This window comes from Sciurus vulgaris (genome assembly GCF_902686455.1).
Source record: "Sciurus vulgaris genome assembly, chromosome: 18".
NCBI lineage: Eukaryota > Metazoa > Chordata > Mammalia > Rodentia > Sciuridae > Sciurus > Sciurus vulgaris.
Window position 1 is genome coordinate 38,513,519 of NC_136479.1, and position 22,817 is coordinate 38,536,335.

Genomic DNA, 22,817 nt, shown 5'->3' on the forward strand with positions numbered 1-22,817 from the left:
GCAATCTTGAAGTCATATCGTATAGGCACTTGCTATGTCTTGTTGCCTTCATCCTAGGAGTATCACTGAAAATAGCATTTCTCCTGGCTTACCTTCTTACTGTTGTACTGAGAGGCAGTGAACTCAACCTTATTTTATTGCTTAAATAAAAGAAGTTGAGGGTTGGAGTTGTGCCCCATTGGTAGAGCCCTTGCCTGGCCTGTATAGGGCCCTGGGTTTGACACCACACTGTAACCAATACAAACAAAAGGATGTGGAACCTAGGAGAAGTGTGTGGCTCACTCAGGATCACTTCTAGGATTTTTAACTTACCTCCAACCATGGCCATTTTTCCATTTTCATAAAAATCTTGAAAAAAATTTTAAGTGGGTACAACACTGATACATTGACTCGTCCCCCAATTTGTTGACAGCTAGGCCCCTGAGATCTGTTGATTGGATTACCGCAGAGACTCGGCAATGCCTGGACCTTCGTCTTACAGATGTAGGACTCTTGGAAAGTCGTCCAGTTGCTCAAGTCTCTAAGCCTCACTTTGATGGCAAAATTGGGATCCTAAAGCCTCATCTGGGGAGTGGGGAGGCTTTGCTGTAAGGGTATAACAGGCATATATGAAATCGTACCTTAGCTTATTTCCTGGCCCTTCCTGTGTGCTGACAGGACAGTAGCCATGTAAACAGCGTGTTCCTGGGTTGTTTCCTAACTTCATCGTGAAGGGTTGAAACAAATCCTTACCAACATTTTTGCTCCTATATCCTTACCAACATTTTTGCTTCCTATAAGAGAAGAGTTGAAATAAGGTAGGTGAAGAATGTGGAAGCTCCTGATGCATTCTTCTTCTGTGCGTATCACAGAATTAGCTGCTGGACAGTAAAGTGGCGTCCCCCAGGTGAGCGCGCACCTCACCGTAGCCTTGTCCTTGTCTCATGCCAGCATTTCCCTGGGTTTTCCTAATTGGACAGATGAAAAAATATATATCTTTTTATAACCTGCATTTCTTTGATTGCTAGTGAGGTGAAACATTTTTTCATATGTGTTTTAGCCATTTACATTTCCTCTTCCATGAATTGACCTCCTTGCTTTTGAGAGGAAGGATGAGTCTCCAAGGGCAAGCTGGAGACGAGATACTCCAGTAATAATTATCGCAGAGCCTGGGGCATGGAGTTGCAGGGAGGCCAGCGAGGGCCTGTGGGGACCACCAGAGACAGCCGAGGAGCTCCTCCCCAAGCCAGGGCAAGGCTTCACGCACAGCCAGCCTGTGGTCTCTGTTTCTCCACTGCCTTCTCGTTTGCTCTGGTAAGAGATCTGTGGGTTTCCAGGAGAGCCCTTCACTTGCCCTCAGCTGTGCCCGGGACTGTCCAGGCTGATGGCCAGCGTGCTTGTGCTGCTCAGGGTTCGCCTGAGCATCCCACTGGCTTACAGAGGGGTTGCTGTAGATCTCGCCTGAGTCTTTTACGACCCTACCATCCAGCCAGGAGCTGTGACTGTGCTGTAACCTCCTTAGATTTAAATCTGTTGCTCGTGTTCCCGTCGTGGCCTCACAGAGAAGCAGAGCCCATCCCTGCTGATGTCTTAATGCCATTCTCCCTTCCTCGGATTTATAGGGTGAAATAAACCCTCGGCCATAGGAGTGCTTATTGATTACTGAAGTACATAATAAAGCCTAAGAATAAAGTAAGACCAAGTCATCTGTCCTGCTCCTGGGGGTGACAGCAAGCCCGGGCGAGGGCAGCCTCTGCAGGCCGTCTCTGTTTGGCATCTCTCCTTTTTAATTGCCAGCAGAATGGTCAGAGCGAATGGAAACTAAACAGAAAGAGCACGGATCGTGTGGGTCTGTTACATCAGAACATTTCAGAAATCACAGACTAATCTATGGTGACATAAAGCAGAGCAGTCCTTAGGGCAGGCGGCCTAGGCTGAATGGGGCGGGACAGAGGAAGGAAGAGCAGAGGAGCTCAGGGAGTGTCCAGGGCTATCGATGGTCCTCTGTGTGTGTCCTGCCTTCCCAGGTGTGCACATGTGGATGCCCATCCCGGGATGCATCTTAAATACGCGCTGTTCAATGTCAATTATATCTCAGTAAAGCCACTTAAGAGCAGCAAGCTGTGTGAAAAGATCATCTATCTCACTTTATACCAGAAAAATGTTTTCTTTTTTCTTAGAAAGCTGTGTCATAGGGAACACTTGGTGGAATTGGAGGACTAAATTCCATCTTCACACCTAGAGAAAAGGGGTTCAGAAGGCTGAATGGTCCCAGCAAAAGTAAACTCAAAAGCAGGATGGTGCTCTTGCTCCATCCCTTCTTTCCTGCGGCTGAACCTTACAGGGGCTTTCAGCCTAATTTTTTGGTGAAACAAAGCAGCAGTGGGATCCTGTGGCAGGTGACACTGGTGCTTCCCACTCCTCTGCCACTCCCCCAGGCATCCCCGGAAGAGTGGCTCGAGGGCAGAGGAGTCAGTGGAGGCTCCCTGACATTGGCAGCTGAGAGGGACGGGCATTTTCAACACAAAGAGATGTTTGTTTTCCTTGCATTTTAACTCTTAATTTTTGACACAGTGGGGAACTCCGGCATGGCTGCCATTTGAAATGTAACAATGCCATGGAGGTCTGATTGCCTCTGTCACAGGGGTGTTGTGACTGAAGGCCAGGAGACAAAGCAAATGAGGCCAGAGACGGGGCCTGCTGCTGTGGTCCTAGTCCATTGCTCCCCTTTGAATGTGTCTTTTCTCTGCTAACTGCTTTTCTGGCCTGACGAGGAGTCACTCGGGGAGACTGAAGCTGGAATCCGTACAACCTCTCTTCAGTCCCCTTGATTTTAATCAGAAATACACAATTATTCTTTTCCTCCAAATAGAGAAACTCAATCCCCATTTTAAATTCAATTATTGTAATTGCAGCATTCAGAAAAATAGCACATTCATTTTCTAATAAGAGATTGTGGATACCAAATTACTGCATATAGCATGTCAAAACAGGAAACTTGAGACTGGCAGACTAGTGGGTGTTTTTATCTTGGCAATTTGTATTTTCTTGCAGACAATTTATAGTAATCCTACCCTTGCTTGTTTATGATATAGAAGACTGGGTTTTTAAGCTATCCTCAAATAAAGACTGTTGCTGGGTGTGATATAAGTTCAAATCCCAGTTATGAATATGATGGATTCTATGAAGAGCACAAGTGAAGACCGAGACCCCTTAAAGGGAAGAAAAAGGACTCTGTCTGGATCCTGTGGACTTTCTTAAACCAAACAATATGTATATTTCAGTTTCTTTGGCCAGGTTCTTCAGTCCCTTGCATTGTTTTTGAGAAATCTGCTTGGTAAAAGTTGACAGTGCCATTAGGCCCCAGCAATATGAGAGCACTCTTTCCCCTTTCCCACTCAATCCCACTCGCTTTAGTTGAACTGAAGTAAATCAAACGTCAGAAGAAATACTTTAGGGTCTTGAGTTTCCTGGTTCTTGTAAGAGTAGCCTTACAGTCTGATTTCTCCAAGTAGGTGGGTGATTTCCTGCAGGTTTACTTTCCCCTCACACCAATTTTCTTGTCTTTATCCCAGTCAGTTCAGACCCACCATGTGGCACACCTTGGTGACCTTTCCCTCAACCCCTGTTCACTTCTTGATCTCGCCCATTAGACACTTTCCAGGACAGCTGCCCCTCAGTGTCTTGCTAGCTCATTTTTTATTCATTCTTCCATGTATATTTACTGAGCACTACTATATGCCACTTCAGGTCAGAGCAGATGTGGTCAAACTCTGAGACACCGTCAGGCAAACCGACTACCAGTGCCGGAGGTGCTAGAACCAATGGCTGATGTGCAGCTGGAGGATCAGAGCACTTGGAAGCTGTCCTGTGCAGGAGGGGACAGACACTTCCATATGGTCTGAGACTAGACCGAGTCTAGCCTGTTGGACTCATGAGTGCCTCCTAATTCCTAGGTCTTGGTCAGTACCTCTGAGAAACTTTACCTCTTCCCAGCGTTAGTCTGCTAGGTTAATTTTGCTGGACCAATCCTTAAATCAGCCTTGTATATACATAATCTCTGCATAGGGCCATCCAAGTATTTCTGGTTCTGTTTGGTCAGAATCTCTGGACAGGTTCCAAAATGGCTGGCTTCCTAGTTGCACCAATAATGACTTGGTGTTTTTGATATCCGTTCTGTCTATCTATCTGTTTATTTAGGTTGCCAATTTGAATTTGAGTGAACATCTTAATAATGTCAAAGCCCACAAGTCATTACTGTACTATGCATAACTTATAAGTTCAGACTCCACATCTTCTATGTGTGCATTTTACTGTCATCCCTACACATGTGTTACTGACTACTCTTTGACTGAAAATAAGTTCAGCTATGTCCACTGGGGGGAAAAATGTGTGTCAAGAGCATAAAAAACATTTACTGAACTCTAAGTGTCTTGCCTTCCTGGTATTTTGTCAGTGACCCTTTGTTACCAGGAAGATCTCTGTTGTTACTGGTTTCTGCCTTTGTTTGCATGGTCGTTTCTGGTTTTGTGTAGCACAGGATCCAGTCCTCAAACTCCTCCCCAGCAGAAATCCTTGCAGAATATCATTTTCCCTATGACAATAAAATGGTACATAATTCAACCAATATTTAAATAATGTTAAGTTACCTCGTTTCTGTGTGTGATGTGACATATCTTTCATGGAAAGATTTGGGAAGAACATTTCTTTCTGACTGCTTTCACATGCTTGAACACGCTTCATTCTCACAGAAATCCTGTGAAGCATGTATCATCCCCGTTTATAGGTTAAAAAGATGTGAAGCACCATTCCAAGCCTGCATGGCCAGTGAGTGGAGGGGTTGGAATTTGAACCTAGGTCCTGCTCAGATCTAATGAGCTCTGTGTGAGCCAAGCTCTGTGCTCAGGCCCTCCTCTTTGAGATGCTGTCTTGTGTGGGGAAGAAATCGGGCTGACTGGCCGCAGTACCTGCCGCTGGCGGTCACTGTCACCTCTTCTCATTCTCTCAGCTTGCCTTTACACTCTGCCAGTCAATCGGGAAAATATTTTCAAGTAGTTACTTCGTATGGTACCTGAGCAGGGGGTGGTGGTGTGCTGGCTATGAACGTGAACTTTGGAGGGCTATCTCTGCCATTGGATGCCTTCACTTCGCATCTCCCAGACGGAGGGTGGTAAACTTCCCTTCCAGGAATGGTGTCAAGATTCTTTTTGACCAGCTGCTGGCAGGCATTTCTAGGGGGAAAACCCTCTGGAATCGTCCCCGCGGAGCAGCCCTGTCCTGGAAAGGCCACGTTGCAGAGGTGAAATGTAATTCACCTCAGGAGCCAGCTTTTCCCAAACAAGACAGCGCAGAGCTGCCTGCTGCCGCGATCTCCCTCTCCCCCTGCCTGAGGTGGACGTTGCCCCTCTGGCAGGGAATTGAATCATGTAGGTGCCACTTAGCATGGAAGGCAGCAGCTACGTTCAGCTACTCACAGCCTTAGTGGATGAGAGGAAGAATGGTTTGCAGCAGCTTCATTACCTGGGGAAAAAGAACCTGGAGCTACAGGCACTTTAAGAAAGATGCTTTTACTTTGAGTGTTGGAGAAAATAGAACAATTACCTATTGAAGGCAAAGTGGATGAAAAACACCTCTGTCCTTACTACCCCGATCATTTAATCTATTCAGATTCATTCTGCCTTCCCGAGGATGATGCAGGCCAGACTGTCTGCTCTTGCTGGCTGTGCGGTTCCTTCAGTCAGGGCACGTGGTGATTGCCTGGAGCTCCCAGCCAAAGGCCCACGTCTCCTGCTCCAAGAGGCAGCATCACCGTGCAGAAGGAGCAGAAGGAGGAGAGGGATCCACCACCACTAAGCTAGCGGGCATCTTTTAGGGTGTGCAGGACTGCACCAGGCCCAGTCGTGATTCCGGGATGGCCAGGCTGCCCTCTGAGGCTCTTGCCACCTGCCTGGAGAGCAGGTGTGGTATCTGAGACCAGTGAACAATTCTTTTCTGTTTAAACTGGAGCCAGGTAGGTTGCCCACATCTGGCTCCCACTTAAGAGAAAAGCTACCGTGTTGACGAATGAACGATGTCTGACGTCTGTTCAGGGCTCCCCATGTCAAGCCGTGTAACCATTTTGGTGTTTACTATGCAGATTTACTTTATATCCTAACTCAGTTAATCTTTTCCGTAACCCTGAGGTAGGTGTGCTCAGTGTCCCCTCTGATAGGTGGTAAAACTGAGGCACAGAGAGATAAGTCACGGGTCATTTGCAGCAGAATCAGAATTTGAACCTGGGCCTCCACTCCATTGTTACACATAAGGGACCCAGATGTGGTCTCCTCAGAGTCTGTTGGCCCTGGGGTCCATACGGAAAGCTGCCAGAGTTTGTTACCTGCTCGTCTGGCTTCTGTTTCCCTGGTGAGTCTTCAGCACCCTCTCCCTTTCTAGAATGTGGCCAGCTCGAGCCAACCCTCTGTGATTCCGCCCCGCCTCTCCCCTGCCCGCCAGGCCTCTCATTTGTAGTTTCTCTTACTGAGCACATTTCTAAATGAGGACGGTTGCTCTGCTTTAAGGACATACAAATGGCTTGCCCTCACCTGTCAAGCATGATCCTTGTATTTTACCAGGCCCATTATGAACGCAATCTTTCTGTCGAAAATTTGCATACCTCCTTTCTTGAAAAGTAATGACAGCAATTTCTTTCCCTCCGCTCACTTTCTGAGTGTCTCATTTAACGGCACCTGTGAAACCGACAGGCACAGAGATGAGAAGTGAAAGAGAGCAGTTGATTAAATCATCATCAAGTCGGGCCTCAGAAAGTCAATTCTGCTTGCCGTCTGCAATGATATCCTTTTATCTTAAAGTAATGAGCTATGGCACTTTTGCATCGGGTAATGCGATAAGTTCTATTAGCATGTTCCATTTGCCTCACAAGCAAGGGCAAGTCATTTTAGCTAGCTCATATCACTGCAATCAAAGCAATTGGCTTCCCAGGCAGAGAAGAAAGGGAAAAGGCTCAGGGTGATTTCTATGGATCACAACACAGCGGAAAAAATGGACTCTTGTATTATTTTAACCCATAACATACTTTTCCTTTTTACTCATCAGCAAATTTGGGCTTCATTAGCTAATACAGAACTCCAAAGAGAACCAAGCTTTAGTTCAAACTCCCTGGGGGCTCCACCCCCTCCCAGGGCCACAAACAACGAGGATATAGAAGGGGAAACTGCCACATTCTGGGGTCACAGGCAGAGTCCTGCCAAACAGGGTGACCCATACCCGCCCCCCACAACTGTGCACAATCTCATAAGAAGCCCTTGCAGTGCACCATCCTCAAAGTCATTTGTAATCGGTCCCCAGGCAGGTACGGACTAATGCCATTGATGACTTAGAATCAGTAAATCAATGACAGAGAGGCGAAGGAGCTGTCGCTTAAGCTTAAAAGAGATCATTTCCAAGCCACCCGGCCTCATCTGCCAGGTTTACCTTTGGACAAGAAACTCGTTTTTCTGAGTTTGGCGAGCACTGATTTTTGTGGGCTCTAGGTTTTCAGTCAGTTTCATCTTTGGGCTTTAGGCATGTTTATACTTGGCAAAATGTGACTTCCTTTCTTCAGAGAGGAAAAAATGCTGACCTCTCCAAAGACTTGCAAAATACTCACTGTCCCTTCCCTTCCCAAACGCCAATTTTTTTAAATGACCTGAGTGGAAATCTACAGCACACAGTTTGCGTTATAAAATATGCCTAGACCTCTAAGTGACAATGAGAGGGAAAAGGCTAAAAATTAATTTGTGAGCTTTAAAACTTGCCCCGGTGTTGTCATCTTAGTTGCACTTGTAATAAGTGCTCAGAATGGACTTGCACACAGTAGGTACTTTAACAGTATTTGTTGAATGGAAATCTGTGGCTGTCTGGTTGAGGCTGGAGGAGAGCAGGACGTGTTCCTTTTGTCCCTCAGGTCACACTTGATTCGGTTGGTTCTCTAGGCTCTGGCCATTTCAAACTCAGAACCTGCAAACTGCCAGATTCTGAAACCGCTCTGTGTGGAAATGTGAGGATGTCGGTTCCGAATTCCAGAGGCCTCTGAAGGTGTGCCCTGTTTGTCTGCTGAACGGCCAAGATTGAGGCCTCCTCATTCCCAATGGTCCCTTGGGTGGTCAGAAGCTCCGTTCTTCTAATTGTTGTTTGGAACATAAGTCCTTCAATTAGACTTCCATCTTACCCATGTTAGTTTTTATTTGATCATGTATCATTATTGTTAAGGTAGAGGTGAGAGCCAGTGACATCACTTGACAGTAAAAGTACTTTAAATTGTTTTCAGGATTAAAATGTTCTTTTATTTCAAGGACTCCAGTAGCTTTAAATTTCACATACACTCCAAAACACGCATGAGCAGTGTAAACGTAGCCTGTGTGGTGGTGCACACCTGTAATCCCAGCAACTCCGGAGGCCGAGGCAGGGGAATTCCAAGTTCCAGGCCAGCCTGCGCCACTTCGCGAAACCCTGCCTCAAAATAAAAAATAGAAAGTGTCGGGGGTGTAGCTCTGGTTTCAATCCCAAGGACGCAACAGCAGAGCAGTCTACAGGAAGTGGAAGGAGGGCTTGGTGGCTTTAGCGCCTAGGAAGATGGCAGCAGACCCAGGTTTAGTCACCAGGCCACTTCCTTACTGCTCTAAATAAGATAATAAATGTCATGTTTTCTGCAGGTGACTTCTTCAAAAATTGCTTTTAGGCGAGGGACGTCTTTATGGTCTTAGATAAACCACCTGCCCCAAAGGGGAATCGATTTGTTTTTGTCACTGGCAAAGTTAAATTGTTCTTGATGGTAGATGCTGTGGCTTACAAGTTGGGGTTCCCCCTCATTTTCCTCTCATTTCCTTTAGGCAGAAAGAAGAATAAAATAACTTTGTTCAGCAATGGTGTTCAGCCCTGACATCTATGGTGGCAATGATAAATGGATTTGAGATACGAAATAACTGTTCCAGCAAGGTCCATTGAGCAGAATAGAGAGCAATGCCCTCCTCAATGTCATTGTATGTGATATATTCAATGACTGCCACTCTCTGCATTCCATCACGAGGTACCTACGATTCCATCGTGTTCCTACATCTCGAATGAGGCAGAGGGGTGTCAAAGACCTTGACTTATGTCAATTTGGTCCAGAGTCTTAAAATACACATATCAAGGTTTTCCAAATAAAAACATGCAATATTTGCTTTTGAGGATGTATAATAAAATCATAATCAAATCTTTCTTGGACATTTTAACCGAAAACTTTTTCTTCCGGTCCCCAGCTCCAGGCTCTGGCAACTGTATTAACCCTGCCCATTGTGTTCACATACCTTGCCTGCATGAGGCAGTCAAATTAATGTTTCCTCTGCATTTTCTCTCTGGAATCACCTGTCTTTTGTATCCTACTTCACTTATGTTGCATGGAATCAAACAGTTTAAACACTTCTCTAGAAGAATGAGGTTGACTGACTTTCCAGAGTGATTGAGCACCTGCCTTGTCCCAAGGCCTGGAAATACAAATGGGAGCAAGACCCTGCCCCCAGCTTCCCTGAGTCACTCCAGGAGGGCAGACAGTGACAAACAGCAAGATGGCTTTTTCTACAGGGGTACGGAAGGATTCAGGGAAGGAACCATGTTTTGGGGTGTGTGTGTGTGTGTGTGTGTGTGTGTGTGTGTGTGTGTGTTTAAATCAGGAATTGAATCCAGGGACACTTAACCACCGAGCAACACCCAAAGGCCTTTTTATATTCTAGTTTGAATCAGGGTCTTTCTAAGCTCCTTAGGGCTTCAGCCCCTCCAGCTGCTGGGATTTCAAGCACAAGCCACCACGCCCAGTTAGAAACTATGTTTTAAAGATGAAAAAGCAGATTTTGGGGTAAAAAGCTGGAGGAATTCGGCTGGGGTTGTGGCTCAGTGTTGAGCACTCACCTCGCATGTGTGGGGCACTGGGTTCCATCCTCAGCACCACATGAATAATAAAATAACAAAGGTATTGTGTGCATCTACAACTACCAGAAAAGTAAAATAAATTAAAAAAACCCTGGAGGAATAGAATTCCAGGGAAAGGGAACTGTGCAAAGGAAGTGAGGCCTGAAGGTCTGAGTGTGTCTGCAATGGCTGGATCAGGGGGCGCGTCAGGTTGTGCTGCTCCACATGTGCATGAACATCAGGGCCAGTCCAGGAACGGTTGGTCACCCGCCACTATGAGATGAGCACCGCCATCGAAAGTAGGCATCGCAAAACTTCTAGAACAATTCTATAGCATTCTTAGATCTTTTCAAAAATATATACCTATGTACACACACACACACACACACACACGTATGTTTTTTTTAAAACATCTGTCACTTTGTTGCCCAGTTGGATCTCACACTCATGGGTTCAGGTGCTCCTCCTGCCTCAGCCTCCTGAGAATCTGAGACTACAGTCCTGGATCACCTTATATTGTGTTTTACAAGAGTATCACTCAACATATTGGAAAGTGAAGGAAACCAAAAAACCAAACCAACCTGTCCTTGGCCACAGAAAGCTCAAGAAGCCATTTTGGGGGGGTGGGGGATTAGAATGCGAGGTCTTCACAGGCCTCGGAGACGCATCATCTCAGAAATGCACTCTGGCCAAGAGCATGGCTTAGAGCAGGGAGAGATGAGACCCTCAAAAGCCGTCATTAGCCTCTTGTAATGATCAGACAAAGCCCTGAGCTGAAGCAGCGGCCAGGGCTGGAGAGGAGAGGATTTAGAAAGTGCAACAGGTGATGTCAGGTGAGAGAGAAGCCTCGTCTGCCTGGATGCGTCGGAGGTGGTGAGCAGGCTCTCACCTGTGCAGCTGAGTGACTAGGGCTGGCTCTCAAGGACCACCTGGGAGAGACACGGGTTTCAGGCCACAGAAGATGTGGGATCCAGACCTAGATGGACAACTGAGTGCCAGGCGTTGCCCGTGTTGTGCGAGGGAGGTTGAGGTAGCAAAGAGCAGTGTGACAGGCAGCTTCGTGTGCCACCCATGTGTGCCCTGCCCTGCCCCACCCCATGGGTCGTCCGTGTTGATGCGTGTTGACTCCTTGGTTGTCGCCTACTCGAAAATGCTAGTATCAGGCACATATTACACTGAGGCAGGAGAGTTCAAATAACTTCCCAACGCCACACAGCTGGCAAATGTGGGCCTAGAAACTTTTAGACTCCATGTGTGCTGGAACCAAGGGGCTCTTCCAGAACTCCCCTAGAAACAGATAAAAACAATGGCTCGGGCTGGGGATGCAGCTCAGTTGGTAGAGTGCTTGCCTGGCAAGCACGAGGCCCTGGGTTCAATCCCCAGCACCACAAAAAAAAAAAAAAAAAGAAAGAAAGAAAGAAAAAAGGCCCTGCAGTCGCGTCTCTGAGAGGCAGTGGCCTTGAAGAGGATGCAGAGGAGGAGGGGCTATGGAAAGATCCCAGTCAGAGCAGAATCTGGGGGTGCAGAGGGAAAACTCCCAGGACAGTCAACCGAAACCCTGAAGACCCAGCACTTGGGGATTTTCATAGTTAGATTGTGTCACAATCTTTGTCGTGGCTTATGGTGCAGCCATTGTCTTAAGTGACGATCCAGGTCAAATATTACCAACTAGACCAAAATGTTTGACGTATGTGCAGCGTGGCTGTCTGCGTGGCTAGGAGCCAGTGTCTTCCTGCATCTGCCCCAAGGCCGTGCCATGCGGTTGTGTCCTGCTTTCCTCTGTCTGCAGTGGCTTGGGTCCTGTCTCAGCACGAGGATGGAGAGCCTGAGAGTTCTTCCCGGGAGTGAAAGGGCCAGTTGTTGCTTTTTCATTTCTTGCTTCTAAGATGGAGGAAATATTTTGGGCTTCTCACAAAGGACTTTGAAACCTGGTCACAGACAGGACCCATCACTTCACGCTGGCAGTCAGTGTCCACCCTTTTTGCTAATAAACCAGCACAGGACCCTCGTTTCAAAATGCTGGAAATGAATGGTGAGGTCAGTGGGACCCCATCTCTGCGATTGGTGTGCCTTTTCCAGTCCCAGCCTCGTCGGAACACAAACCTGAGTTGGGAGGCGGTTCGCTCAGACTCGTGTAAGTGGGAGTGGGTGTCTAGGGATGGGGCGGACACCTCTTCCTGTAACCCGTGAAGACCAAGCATCACTTGGCCACCAATCCACCACGTATGGAACGCAGGGTGTGAAAGGCGGACAGTGATTAAATGTGAACTGGAGACCACGGATTCTGCCCGCACCGACTCTATAACAGCCTGCCTTTTGGTACAGCAGGCCCATAAAACGCTGCCAGCGAAGCAGAAAGGCTCCTCAGGACTGTGGCTCGCCTTCCGTCTGGGCTTGTCAACAAACCCCCTTTATGAGTGGAAGAGACCTCTTGTGTGTGTCGGGCTCCTGGCTGCTCGCAGAGTGTGCTAGGAGCCAGGCCAGGCGAGCGCCGGGCGCTGTTTGCGGAGTGCGTTTATTGCCTTTGCATAATTTATGAGCTGGAGGGCTGACCATCATTCGTCTCTGCCAGGGGCTGGCACTCGCGGCTCCAGAGAGCGGAGCTGTAAATTGGATGGTGTGCTCCTGCTGAGCTCACGGCAGAGTCCTCGGGTCAGTATGGGAATTTAATACCAGAAATGGAACTGTTTTCTCAGCGCGCCATGTGGGCCCAGGGCAGCAGGGACGGTTTGGCAGACGCCACGCTGCCTTGTGGAGGAGCTGCCACTCACCAGCGTGTTGTGTGCGGAGCCCGAGCATCTTTAATCGGCTTGGCATCCGTGCTGCTTCCATAATGGGTACCAGTAGGTCTCAGCTCCCCACCATATGCTTAGCTCTGGAGACAAGGTGCTTCTGGGTATATCAGTAATTACTTGATGCAGAATTAAGTGGACCTTGAAATTAGAACTGGACTGTTGGAAAGCAGGAAGCTTAACACTCTGGTAGAAATAACCATTCCCAGGGACATCCTGCTGTTGGCGTGGGGGCAGGGCGGTCGGTTCCTTCCCAGCCCCCTCTTCTCTGTCGTGCACACAGATCCTTGGGGATGTGGGCAAAGGCTATGCCACAGCCTTCAGCTGTCATTGATCACCTCACGAGGAGACTGCGAACATCTGGGAGAAGGAGCCTGCCTGGCAAAATGCTCTTCTCTCTTCCACGCCCCTCCTGAACTGGGCCTTGTCTTTCTTGAAAGTGCGCCCAGAACTCAGGGACCCAGTGAAAGGCAGCGGGGATCCCAGAGCTCAGGAGCACTGCGGTTCCTCACCCACCTGCGGGTCGGGGCCTACGGAGCTTCATTTCACCCGTTTCCTTCCTAGCTCATTTGACTTAATGTGGTAAAAAAATCCCTCGTCAGGCAAAAGAATGTGACTTCAGCCCATCTGAGACTGGAAGCGCCTGGAGGCGGGGCGGTGTGCTCGGGTGAGTTGCAGTCACTGATACGTAAGGACCCCGTGGCCCTACGGAGCCAGGAGGAGAGAGCGAGTTCCTGCCCCGCAGCCTGCCAGATCACAGATGTCCCCAGTCCTCCTGTGTGGAGTCTCAGTGTGGAAGAGGAGGAAGTCGCCAGATCGCCCCGTCGGAGGGGCTCCCACATTACCTTCCACGGAGGACACTCTCGTGGTGGCCTAAGTAAGAAGATGACCTACTCTCTTCTGAGCAAAAGCATGCCGAGGCTGCGGCGCCGCGAGGGCTCAGTGGCCGCTTGTGTTCAGGCCTGTGCTACCTTGGCCACCATCCTATTTCTGTACCGAGGCTTTTGCCACATTTTTGCAAGATGGCTGCTGTGGATCAGGACATCACATCTCCTACAGTCACATTCAAAGGCAAGAAGCAGATGGTTCCTACCTTTTTCCTTGTATTGAGAAGAGAAGATCTTTTTCTAAAACTCTCAGCAGAGTTCTAGTTTCTCATTGACCAAAAATGGGAAAAAGAATATCTACTTTTTTTCATCCTCTAAGTGTTAGGAGAAGATGCAGACGAGGGAAAGGGAATTGTAAAGGGCTGTGGGTACCGTCCGTTCCTCCCTTTCCCAAACCAGGCCTCCTGGTTGGTAGTGGTTACCCGGAGGCTCTCCCTGTGACCCGGCTCCCCACTCTGTGTTCTCCCTCCTCCCCCCCCAGCCCATGCTGACAAGTGTCTTGAGTGAATGCCACTCTGAGCACGCCACGCCTGCTGAGGGCCTGTCCCACAGTCTTGGGTGATTCTCTCGTTGCTTTCTCAATGACTGTTGAGGAATTAATGGATATATTTGTCTGTTGAGCACTTTCTCTAACAAAACACACCCTCCCTTTTTAAGTCCAATATTGATTTACAGAACACTCTTGATATTTAAAAAAAGATGTGTTCTCTCTCCTTGACTTGTCATGGGGAACCAAAGCTCTGAGTGACCTGGCCTTCTCTGGCTGTCTCAAACCCAGTCTGACAGCGGGAACGCGGGGTCTGCTGGACAGTGTGGTGTGCCCCGCGGGCACTCCTTGCCCGCCTCTCGTCTTGGGCATGTTTTCTGCAGGGGCATTCCTTCTGTTCTAAGGTGTCACGAGTGGAGCCTTGGGCCTGTAGGTTCTGTTTCCTTCAAAGTTGAAAAAAGAGAGTGAAGTGCCCAGAGATTTACCTCATTTCCTTTAGAAAAGCACCAGAAGAAATTCCAGAAGTTGAAGGTTTGAAGTCTGTTATGATACTGATTTTGCTCCGGATCCCATTAGGGAATCTCATTTCCTTCATCCATGGCTGGGCTGGCTCCTGGATGGGAACCCCCTCTGCTCACTTGTGGGCCTGAGCACCTCACTGCTCTGACCGTGGTTGGAGCTCCTGGGCACAGGAGTCAGTGGTCAGCGGCCTCAACAGAATGAGGTTTTGTTTCTGATTCTGTTTACTAGCCCCGGGCTGCAGAAACTCCAGTCCACTCCTTTACTTCCCTTGTCCTTTCCAGGAGCAGAGACATCAAAAACAAAAGTATAGTCATCGCACTAACCTTCATTCTCTTGTCTTCATTTTCAGTGCGACAGTGACAGTGACCAGGAAGAGAAGGTAAGACCCCCTGTGGGCACAGCACACAACACAGTGTGAGCACCACGGTCCTCCTCCAGGCTGCCATGGGTGGGATGCCAGCTCCCTGCTGACAGGACCTTTTCTCTGCTGAGAGAAGGACACTGTTCACAGTGGCTTCCTGTAAGAGGCAACACGTTTGACTTGAGAGAACCACTTTTTAAAACAAGCTTGTTAACATTGCATGGATGTGACACCGTTCTTGTTATGGAAGGTGACCCATAGACCCACCACATTTTTAAAGAGGAAATTGTGTTATAACCCTCAATGGCAACATTGAACTTACTCGCCTGTATTTATAAAGTCATTTCTGCCTTCTTCCTACGGACCTGTTTGCTTCCCCAGTTTTTCTCTGTGTGTTGGCCTTCTTAACAGAATGTTAATGGCATGTGTCGAGGAATCCCGTCGGGGTGGGGAGGGCAGGTGGGAGCTCCTGTCTACTCTGGGTGAATGGCCAGGTGGGAGGGCAGTTCTCCCAGCAGGTACGGCCTCTACGTGTCCAGATCAGCGAGGATCAAGAAGAGAAGCTCAGTTTTTGAGCTTCCAGAAGACTGCATCACAACCTGGTAAAGTGAGCTTTCTGCTGCCTGAAGCAAAGGGGTTGTGTGTTTGGTCTTTCTTTCTAGCTGTCCCAATCTGCCAGCCAAATTCCTTTGAGTTTGTATTGCTGTTTTGTGCATTTTGAAAGAAAATGACCTGTTATCATGTTTTGTATATTGCTTGGCCCCAGAAGGATGGGCTAGTCCTTGCCTCCCCTGCCTCCGAGTCTGTGCCTTGACTTTGAGCTCCTGAGTGCTGCAGATTTCACTCAGAACCCTGCAGTCCACGTTTAGCGAGCTCTTTCCATCAAGCCCAGGATCTTTCCCTCCTTCTTTGCTGCCAGCCTCCAAGAGAGATCTAAAGGCTCTTGTTCTGTACTGTCGTTAATTTGAATTCAGCATATGTAGCCTGTTATAAAATGCGAGACATCATCATTTGAGCAGGTCAAGCATATTCAGATGAAGACAAATGGTGCTTATTTGATTTCCTTAAAATCAGGAAATGAAAAAAGTGCTCTCTGGAGAAATCATGTTCTGCCTGACTTGGATGATAGACCAATGCATGTCCCCCAGATAAGAACAGACTCTCGCCTTGAGGTTTTTATCTCTGAAGGACGGCCAGGACTGTCAGCTTGCTGACATGTGCATTATCCATGTCACTTTAAACAAAGTGACCTGTGGAAGGGTGCGCTGTGCTGTGACACGGTAATGGGCTGTTGGATGACAGCGGAAGTGCACGCGGGAGGGGCTCCGGGTCCTTGTTTTGTCTAACTGACAAGTGGGAACTTCCTTCCTCCGACCCCCAGGGCCTGGGGCCTGAGGGACAGGCCCCTGTGTCTTGGGCCACGGTGAGTGGTGGGTGCTGTGGGTGCCAGGGACGAGTGCACAGCAGCACTGCTGTGGCACTCAGCGCAGTCATGTGCACTCACGGCAGTCATGGTCCAGTCCCAGGGAGGGGCAGGAGATCGTGGGTGATGGTGGCTGTCCCTTTGTGAATCTGGCCCTTCCCCACATGAATGGCCTTCCTCAGGGCTTAACCCCAAGCAGACGACCTTCTCAGGAAGGAAAGGAGATTCCGGAGCATCTCCGGGCAGCGGAGGTGGGAAGGGTGCTGTTGTGCGTTCCTGTGTCTTGGTCGGCGGGCTCAGTCCTGGCTGCATACCCAAGTCCCCTGGGAAACTGCTTCAGATGACAGTGCCTGGGCCTCCCCAGGTCAGTGATCACAGAGATGATCCCCGCTCCCTGGTAACTTCTAGAATTAAGGTGCTTGTGGTTGTCATAGGGGCCTGGGGCCGTGGGTCTTCCTGCACCCTGCAGCGCATTCCCCAGCTGTCGCCAGCTCTGCACTTCAGAGGGCCTGAAGAAGCAGATGTCAGGACGAGGGGCCGTGGGAGGGTGGCCATGCCTACCACTCAGCTTAGATGACAACAGGGCAGTAAAGGTGCCTCCAGAGTAGACAGTGGCCGCGTGGGAAGGCAACAGGCCTGGGAGTGTCCCTCCCCACACGCCCGCTGTGCCTCCTCTGGACACGGTGCTCCTGCAGGTCTTACCTAGAAGCTGCACCACAACCAGCGCTCTCTGGGTGGGTCCCTGCCCTGCCCATGGCATTTCTCCTGAGGGTTCCAGCAAGAACAGTCAAGCCTCTGTAGTGGCAGCCCAGCCTGCTCGGCCCTGTTGCAGTTGGACTGTTGGCCTTGCCCTTTTGGACTAGGCCTGTCTGGTGTTTATTACGAACTTGGACCCCACCCTCCCCGAATCGTCTCCATCAGAGCCTGGCCTGTCAGCCCCTGTGTGGGAGAGCTTCTTGGCTGTGCCCCTGGAGCCCCAGAGCTAACCAGGGCAGCTTTCCTGTGCTGCTTGGAGGATTCCCATTCAAATCTGAATTGCTAATGGTGGAGTAGATGCCACTCAGTGTCCTGGGACCCTTCAGCGAGCCTCACCAGGGATGCTGTTGGAGGCAAAAGTGAGCCTGTAGGGGACCCACTGGGACTTCTCTCTGGAAGACCTGTCATCCTCTTACTCCATAGGGATCTGTAGAACTGGCGGTCTAAAATCAGGGTACTGTATTTCACACAGCCGACTGGATTAAGATAGACTCTGCTTTCCTCCCATACGAAGCGGTAATTTATAAAATGATACCCTTACTAATTAACTGGCAGTGACTCGCTGACACCGGAAGGCCAGGGAGTGAGCGGGGCAGTGGAGAAGGCGGTGTCAGTGCCTGAGTGGGTGTCCCTCCCACAGGTGAGCAAGGACAAGGCACCAGGGTGAGCGACCATGCCTGCCCTGCGCGGGAGCCAGCGTGGCGAGGCCCATTTCCACGTGCTTGGCCTCTGCGCCCTTCTGCCTCCTCACCATCTCCACCACCGGCAGCAGCCCAGCATGCTGAGCGGCACTGTGTGTGCTGATGGCATTGACGTGGAGATGAAGGGTGGCCCCGTTTCCCCACTGTCCTGTGTGTGGGCACATGCCGCCTAAGGGAAGGCCCAGTGGCCCGTGGCCTAGGCTGGCTCTGGCCAGCCTTCCTGCCTTGTGGTCGCCAACAGCCCCGCCCCCGTTCTGTAACAGCTGATGAAGGTTCCTGGCCCAGGCTGGCCACCCGAGTGCTCTAAGCCTGAGCTCCAGAGTCCATCTGGGGAGAAGGGGAGGCAGGCGCTAGGGAAACAGGAAGACCGCCATCCTCTTTGAAATCGCTGGCCCTGGTAGGGAGCCTGCCAGAGCGTTCCACAAGAACCTGAGGTCAGCTCTCCTCCCGGAGGGTGCTCCTCCTGGGACGGGCTGATGGAAGCCTTGTGGCATTTTGAAGGGTCCCCAGGCAGTGTTTTTGAAGCCCCTTCTGCAAACATCAGGCTTTCCTCTGGACATAACCTGAGGGCACGTGCTGTCTGGACAGACAGTGTGATGATTTAACGCCTCCTAACGCCTCCCTCGTCCCTCAACAGCTCTCCCCAGAGGCCAGACCTGGTGGGTTGACAGGAGGAAGTTCTGATTCAGTGCTTCCGGGTGGGGCCAGAGCATCCTAGGTGGGCAGGGTGGCTGGCCCCGCATGCTGGGGCCGCGTGGGAGCCCAGCGCCCACACAGATGCTTCCTAGCTTATATTTGGCACATGAGTGCTTATACAAATGCCCAAAAGGAGCACTTTCCTTTCCCCGTGTTTGGTGTTCTTGAAACTTTCACTGCTCAACAGAAGGACTTGAAAGCCATGGAGTCCTTAGCTGTGCGCAGGCCCATGCCTCAGGTGGCGGGTGTAGACACATGTGCAGCACGCCAGAGTCTCACCCAAGTGGCCTGTTCTGTGACTGGCCTCCTGGCAGCAGTCTCCACCTCTGGCTGTTCGCAATCCCATCACCCAGGGAGGTCTCTGATTCCTGCTCCTCGCTCCTGGACAGCCATTGGGATGCTGCCCAGTTTGAGAGGAGAACCACCCATCCTCCACATCCACTTTCCCTCCCACACGCCGGCGCCTTCCTACACCCTAAGACTTCACTCCGTGATAAACTGTTGTTTGAGCATGCTGTGTCCCCTTGTGCGGGAAGGGAGCAGCTTCTGAGAAGGCAGCCGAGAGCCAGCAAGCCATATCCCAGCTCAGCACAAACCACGTGCTCAGCTGGGCTCAGGGAGACCCAGGAACCGCTAAGCAGTCCGTCTGCGGACGGGCATGTGGCTGTGCTAGTGGAAGCGTCCCACCCACCTACGCGCTCTGCCCGTGGCGGGGTTTATGAGCCCTCAGCCACGTTCCAGCGGCTCAATGGCCTCTGTGCTGTTTGTGGAGCCCGGCCTTGTTCAAAGTAAGACGCATTCTGGGCAGGAGGCCATTTAGAGGCACTGTCCTGTTCTGCAGCTAGAATGGAATCTTCTTAACCCTTCCAAATTTCACAGTAGAAAAGCAAACAGCCATCACCCAGGAAAGGAGCAGGGGTCTGGTTCTCCGCTTCCTGTCCCTAGCACCTGCAGCACATGGCTCACGGGAAGTGCTTGTGTTGGCTGAACTTGCAGCTCCCCTCAGCTGCTCATCTCCAGGTGGAGGGGCCTGGCAGCCAGGTCCCCAAGCCTACTACTGGCCCCGCTGCCCCTGACCCATCTCAGGGCCTGTTGCCTGCGCCCCGGTAAATGTGTGTTCTCTTGCTCAGGCTTGTGTTGCTTTTACAGTTTCATTTTCTCATAAAACATTTCTAAGCCATGTATAAATTCCCTGGTTTTCCTATAGCTGTTGGCTGAGCTTCAAGAGCTCTCCATCTTAGATGCCTGATCTCCATAATGCCCGTCCACTCAAACTCTTGTTACCCCTCCAGAATCCCGGATGGGTCGCCGTATTTCCATCTGGCTTATTATAACATACCCATCCAGAATGCCTGTCGATACCATCCTTCGATTAAATTTCCAGTGCAAATCATTTTAAATCCTGAATCTCATTAAATATTTTTATACATAGAATTTTCAAGCCCAACTAAAAATTGCTTCACTCATACTTAAGGTGTACCTGCAACAATCTGCCAATTCCTGTCACATCATATTCTGGGAAAAAAAGCAGATTATAAATGTACATGTGTTTTATTAAATGTAGATCAATAAAATAAAAACTCAGGAATTACTGAATATTTGTCAGACATCTTCAGCTAAACTTGTTTCTTGGGATGAGTGGTGAGAGGTAAGGACAGGTCCTAGGTAGGTGCTCTGTTCCTTATTGTAGGTGGGTGGACACACTCAGAAGACCACTTTCTTTTTTTTTCTTTGTAGATATACATGACAGTAAAGAGTATTTTGACATATAGTACGTACATGGGATATAACATTCTAATCAGGATCCCATTCTTGTAGTTGTACGTGATGTAGAGTTTCACTGGTCTTATATTCATATATGAAAATAGGAAAGTGAAGTCTGATTCTTACACTGCCTTTCCTATCCCCACCCCCTCCCTTCCCTTCATTCCTCTTTGTCTAAATCTCTGAGCCTCTAATCTCACCCTCCCTCCCTTCCCTTGTTGTGGGTTAATATCCGCATATCAGAGAGAGATAGTTTTTTGGGATTGGTTTATTTCATTTAGCATAATATTCTCCAGTTCCATTCATGTACTGACTAATGCCATAATTTAATTCTTATCTATGGCTGAGTAATATTCCATTGTATATATACACCACATTTTCTTTATCCATTCATCTGTTGTAGGGCAGCTTGGCTATTATGAATGAGCTGCTATAAACATTGATGGCTATGTCACTATAGTATGCTGATTTTAAGTCCTTTGGGTAAAAACTGAGGAGTGGGATAACTAGGAATGGTGGTTCCATTACCAGTTTTTTGAGAAATCTCCGTAATGCTTTCCAGAGTGGCTTCATCAATTTGCATTCCTACCAGCAGTGTATAAGTGAACCTTTTCCCCCACATCCTCACCAACATTTATTGTTATTTGTATTCTTGATACTTGCCATTCTGACTAGAGTGAATGGAATCTCAGTGTAGTTTCAATTTGCATGTCTCTAATTGCTAAAGATGTTGAATATTTTTTCATATACTTTTTGACCATTCATATTTCTTCTTTTGTGAATTGCTTATTAGTTCCTTTGCCCATTTATTGTTTTTTTGTTTTTGTTTTTTTGTGTTAAGTTTTTTGAATTCTTTATAGATCCTGGAGATAAAGGCTCTATCTGAGGTGTATGTGGTAAAGATTTTCTCCTACTCTGCAGGCTCTCTCCTCACATTTATGATTGCTTCCTTTGCTGTGAGGAAGCTTTTTAGTTTGATGCCATCCCATTTATTGCTTCTTGATTTTATTTCTTGTACTTGAGGAAGTCAGTTCCTAAGCCAACTTGGTGGAGAGTTGGGTCTACTTTTTCTTCTAGTATGCGCAGGGTCTCTGGTCTAATGCCTAGGTCCTTGATCCACTTTGAGTTGAGTTTTGTGCAGGGTGAGAGACGCACAGGTTCAATTGCATTTCCAGTTTTCTCAGCACCATTTGTTGAAGAGGCTCTTTTCTCCAATGTATGTCTATGACACCTTTGTCTAGGTGAGATAACTGTGTTTATGTGGTATCCCTGTGTCTTCTATTCTGTTCAACTGGTCTTCATGTCTGTTTTGGTGCCAGTACCATGCTATTTTTGTTACTGTAGCTCTGTAGTATAATTTAAGGTCTTGTAGTATGATGCCTCCTGTTTCACTTTTCTTGCTAAGGATTGCTTTGGCTATTCTGGGCCTATTTTTCCAGTGAATTTCATGGCTGGTTTTTCTTTTTCTATGAAGAATGTCATTGGAACTTTAATAAGAATTGCATCAAATCTGCATAGCACTTTTGGTAGTATGTCTATTTTGACAATATTAATTCTGCCTGTCCAAGAATGTGGGAGATCTTTCCATCCAAAGACCTAACTCCTCCTCAACATCTGTGTGGCCTCACCCCAGTCTTAGTATTGTCATCTGTAAATAAGGCTGGACTCAGTGATCTAACCTCAGTGACAATGAGTCCTGCTCTTTCAATGTAGTCACAGTGACTGAATATCCTGATTTTTCTGTATAGCTGTTTACCACCAAAGCAAGACAGGACCCAGAGGGAAATCATTATGTGGCCATATTTCCTTTTGCTAAAATGGAAAGACAGTTCTATGGAGAATGATCTCGTTCTTTCATCTCTCTTGAATTCCTAAAAGGGAATAAACACAGTGGACAGAAGTGGACACAGCTGTGTTGATGCTCTCAAGCGGGAAGAAAACTCACATGGGTCTGATGTCCAGCCGCCACCTGCTTAGTTCATTCTGTCAGCCACACAGATCCACTCCATTGGTTCTTGCGAGTCTGTACAGATGACCTTCTGCAAGCGCTGTGGTGGCTGGACTGCCCTTTGGCCTGTGGCAGCTGGGTGTGTCACAGACAGCAGAGCGATTGGTTTACTGTCCGCCCCTCAGCGGCTGCAGGTGTCTGGGAAAGCGTGGGAACGAGGTGAAGAGCTAGCCATCGTAGTGTCCCGAGAATCGATGTGACAGTGAGCATTATTTGACCCAAAAAGGAATTCTGCTGCGATCTGAGGTCAGGTACGTGATTCTACATTCCAAGGGAAACCCTGCCACCTTCCCTGAGGATGAGCTATTGCCATGGACTCTCTGGCTTACTTGATGAGTAGGTGGCCAAGCGCCGGAGGCCTGGAGGAGGCGAGGGCTGTGAGCCCTGGGCCACGCACCAAGAACCGTGAGCTGCCAGAGCAGAGGCGCCTGCGCTGCTGGTGCCCTGACGCACGTCTGGCAGGGCTGGCCTGCTCTGTGGCATCAGGAGGCTTCTTGTTCTGTATCGGGACTGGAGA

The 22,817-nt window shown here is 48.9% G+C and overlaps 1 protein-coding gene across 12 annotated transcripts in view; it reads left to right on the top strand.

The window, feature by feature from the left end:
- The window catches only part of AUTS2 (activator of transcription and developmental regulator AUTS2), a 1,098,554-nt gene that overhangs the window by 795,518 nt on the left and 280,219 nt on the right, over nucleotides 1-22,817 (top strand). For all 12 annotated transcript variants that reach the window (XM_079120201.1, XM_079120204.1, XM_079120194.1 and 9 more), the window contains one exon: nucleotides 14,941-14,970. In XM_079120201.1, coding sequence (XP_078976327.1) covers nucleotides 14,941-14,970 — 30 coding nt within the window. The remainder of the gene's footprint in view (nucleotides 1-14,940; nucleotides 14,971-22,817) is intronic.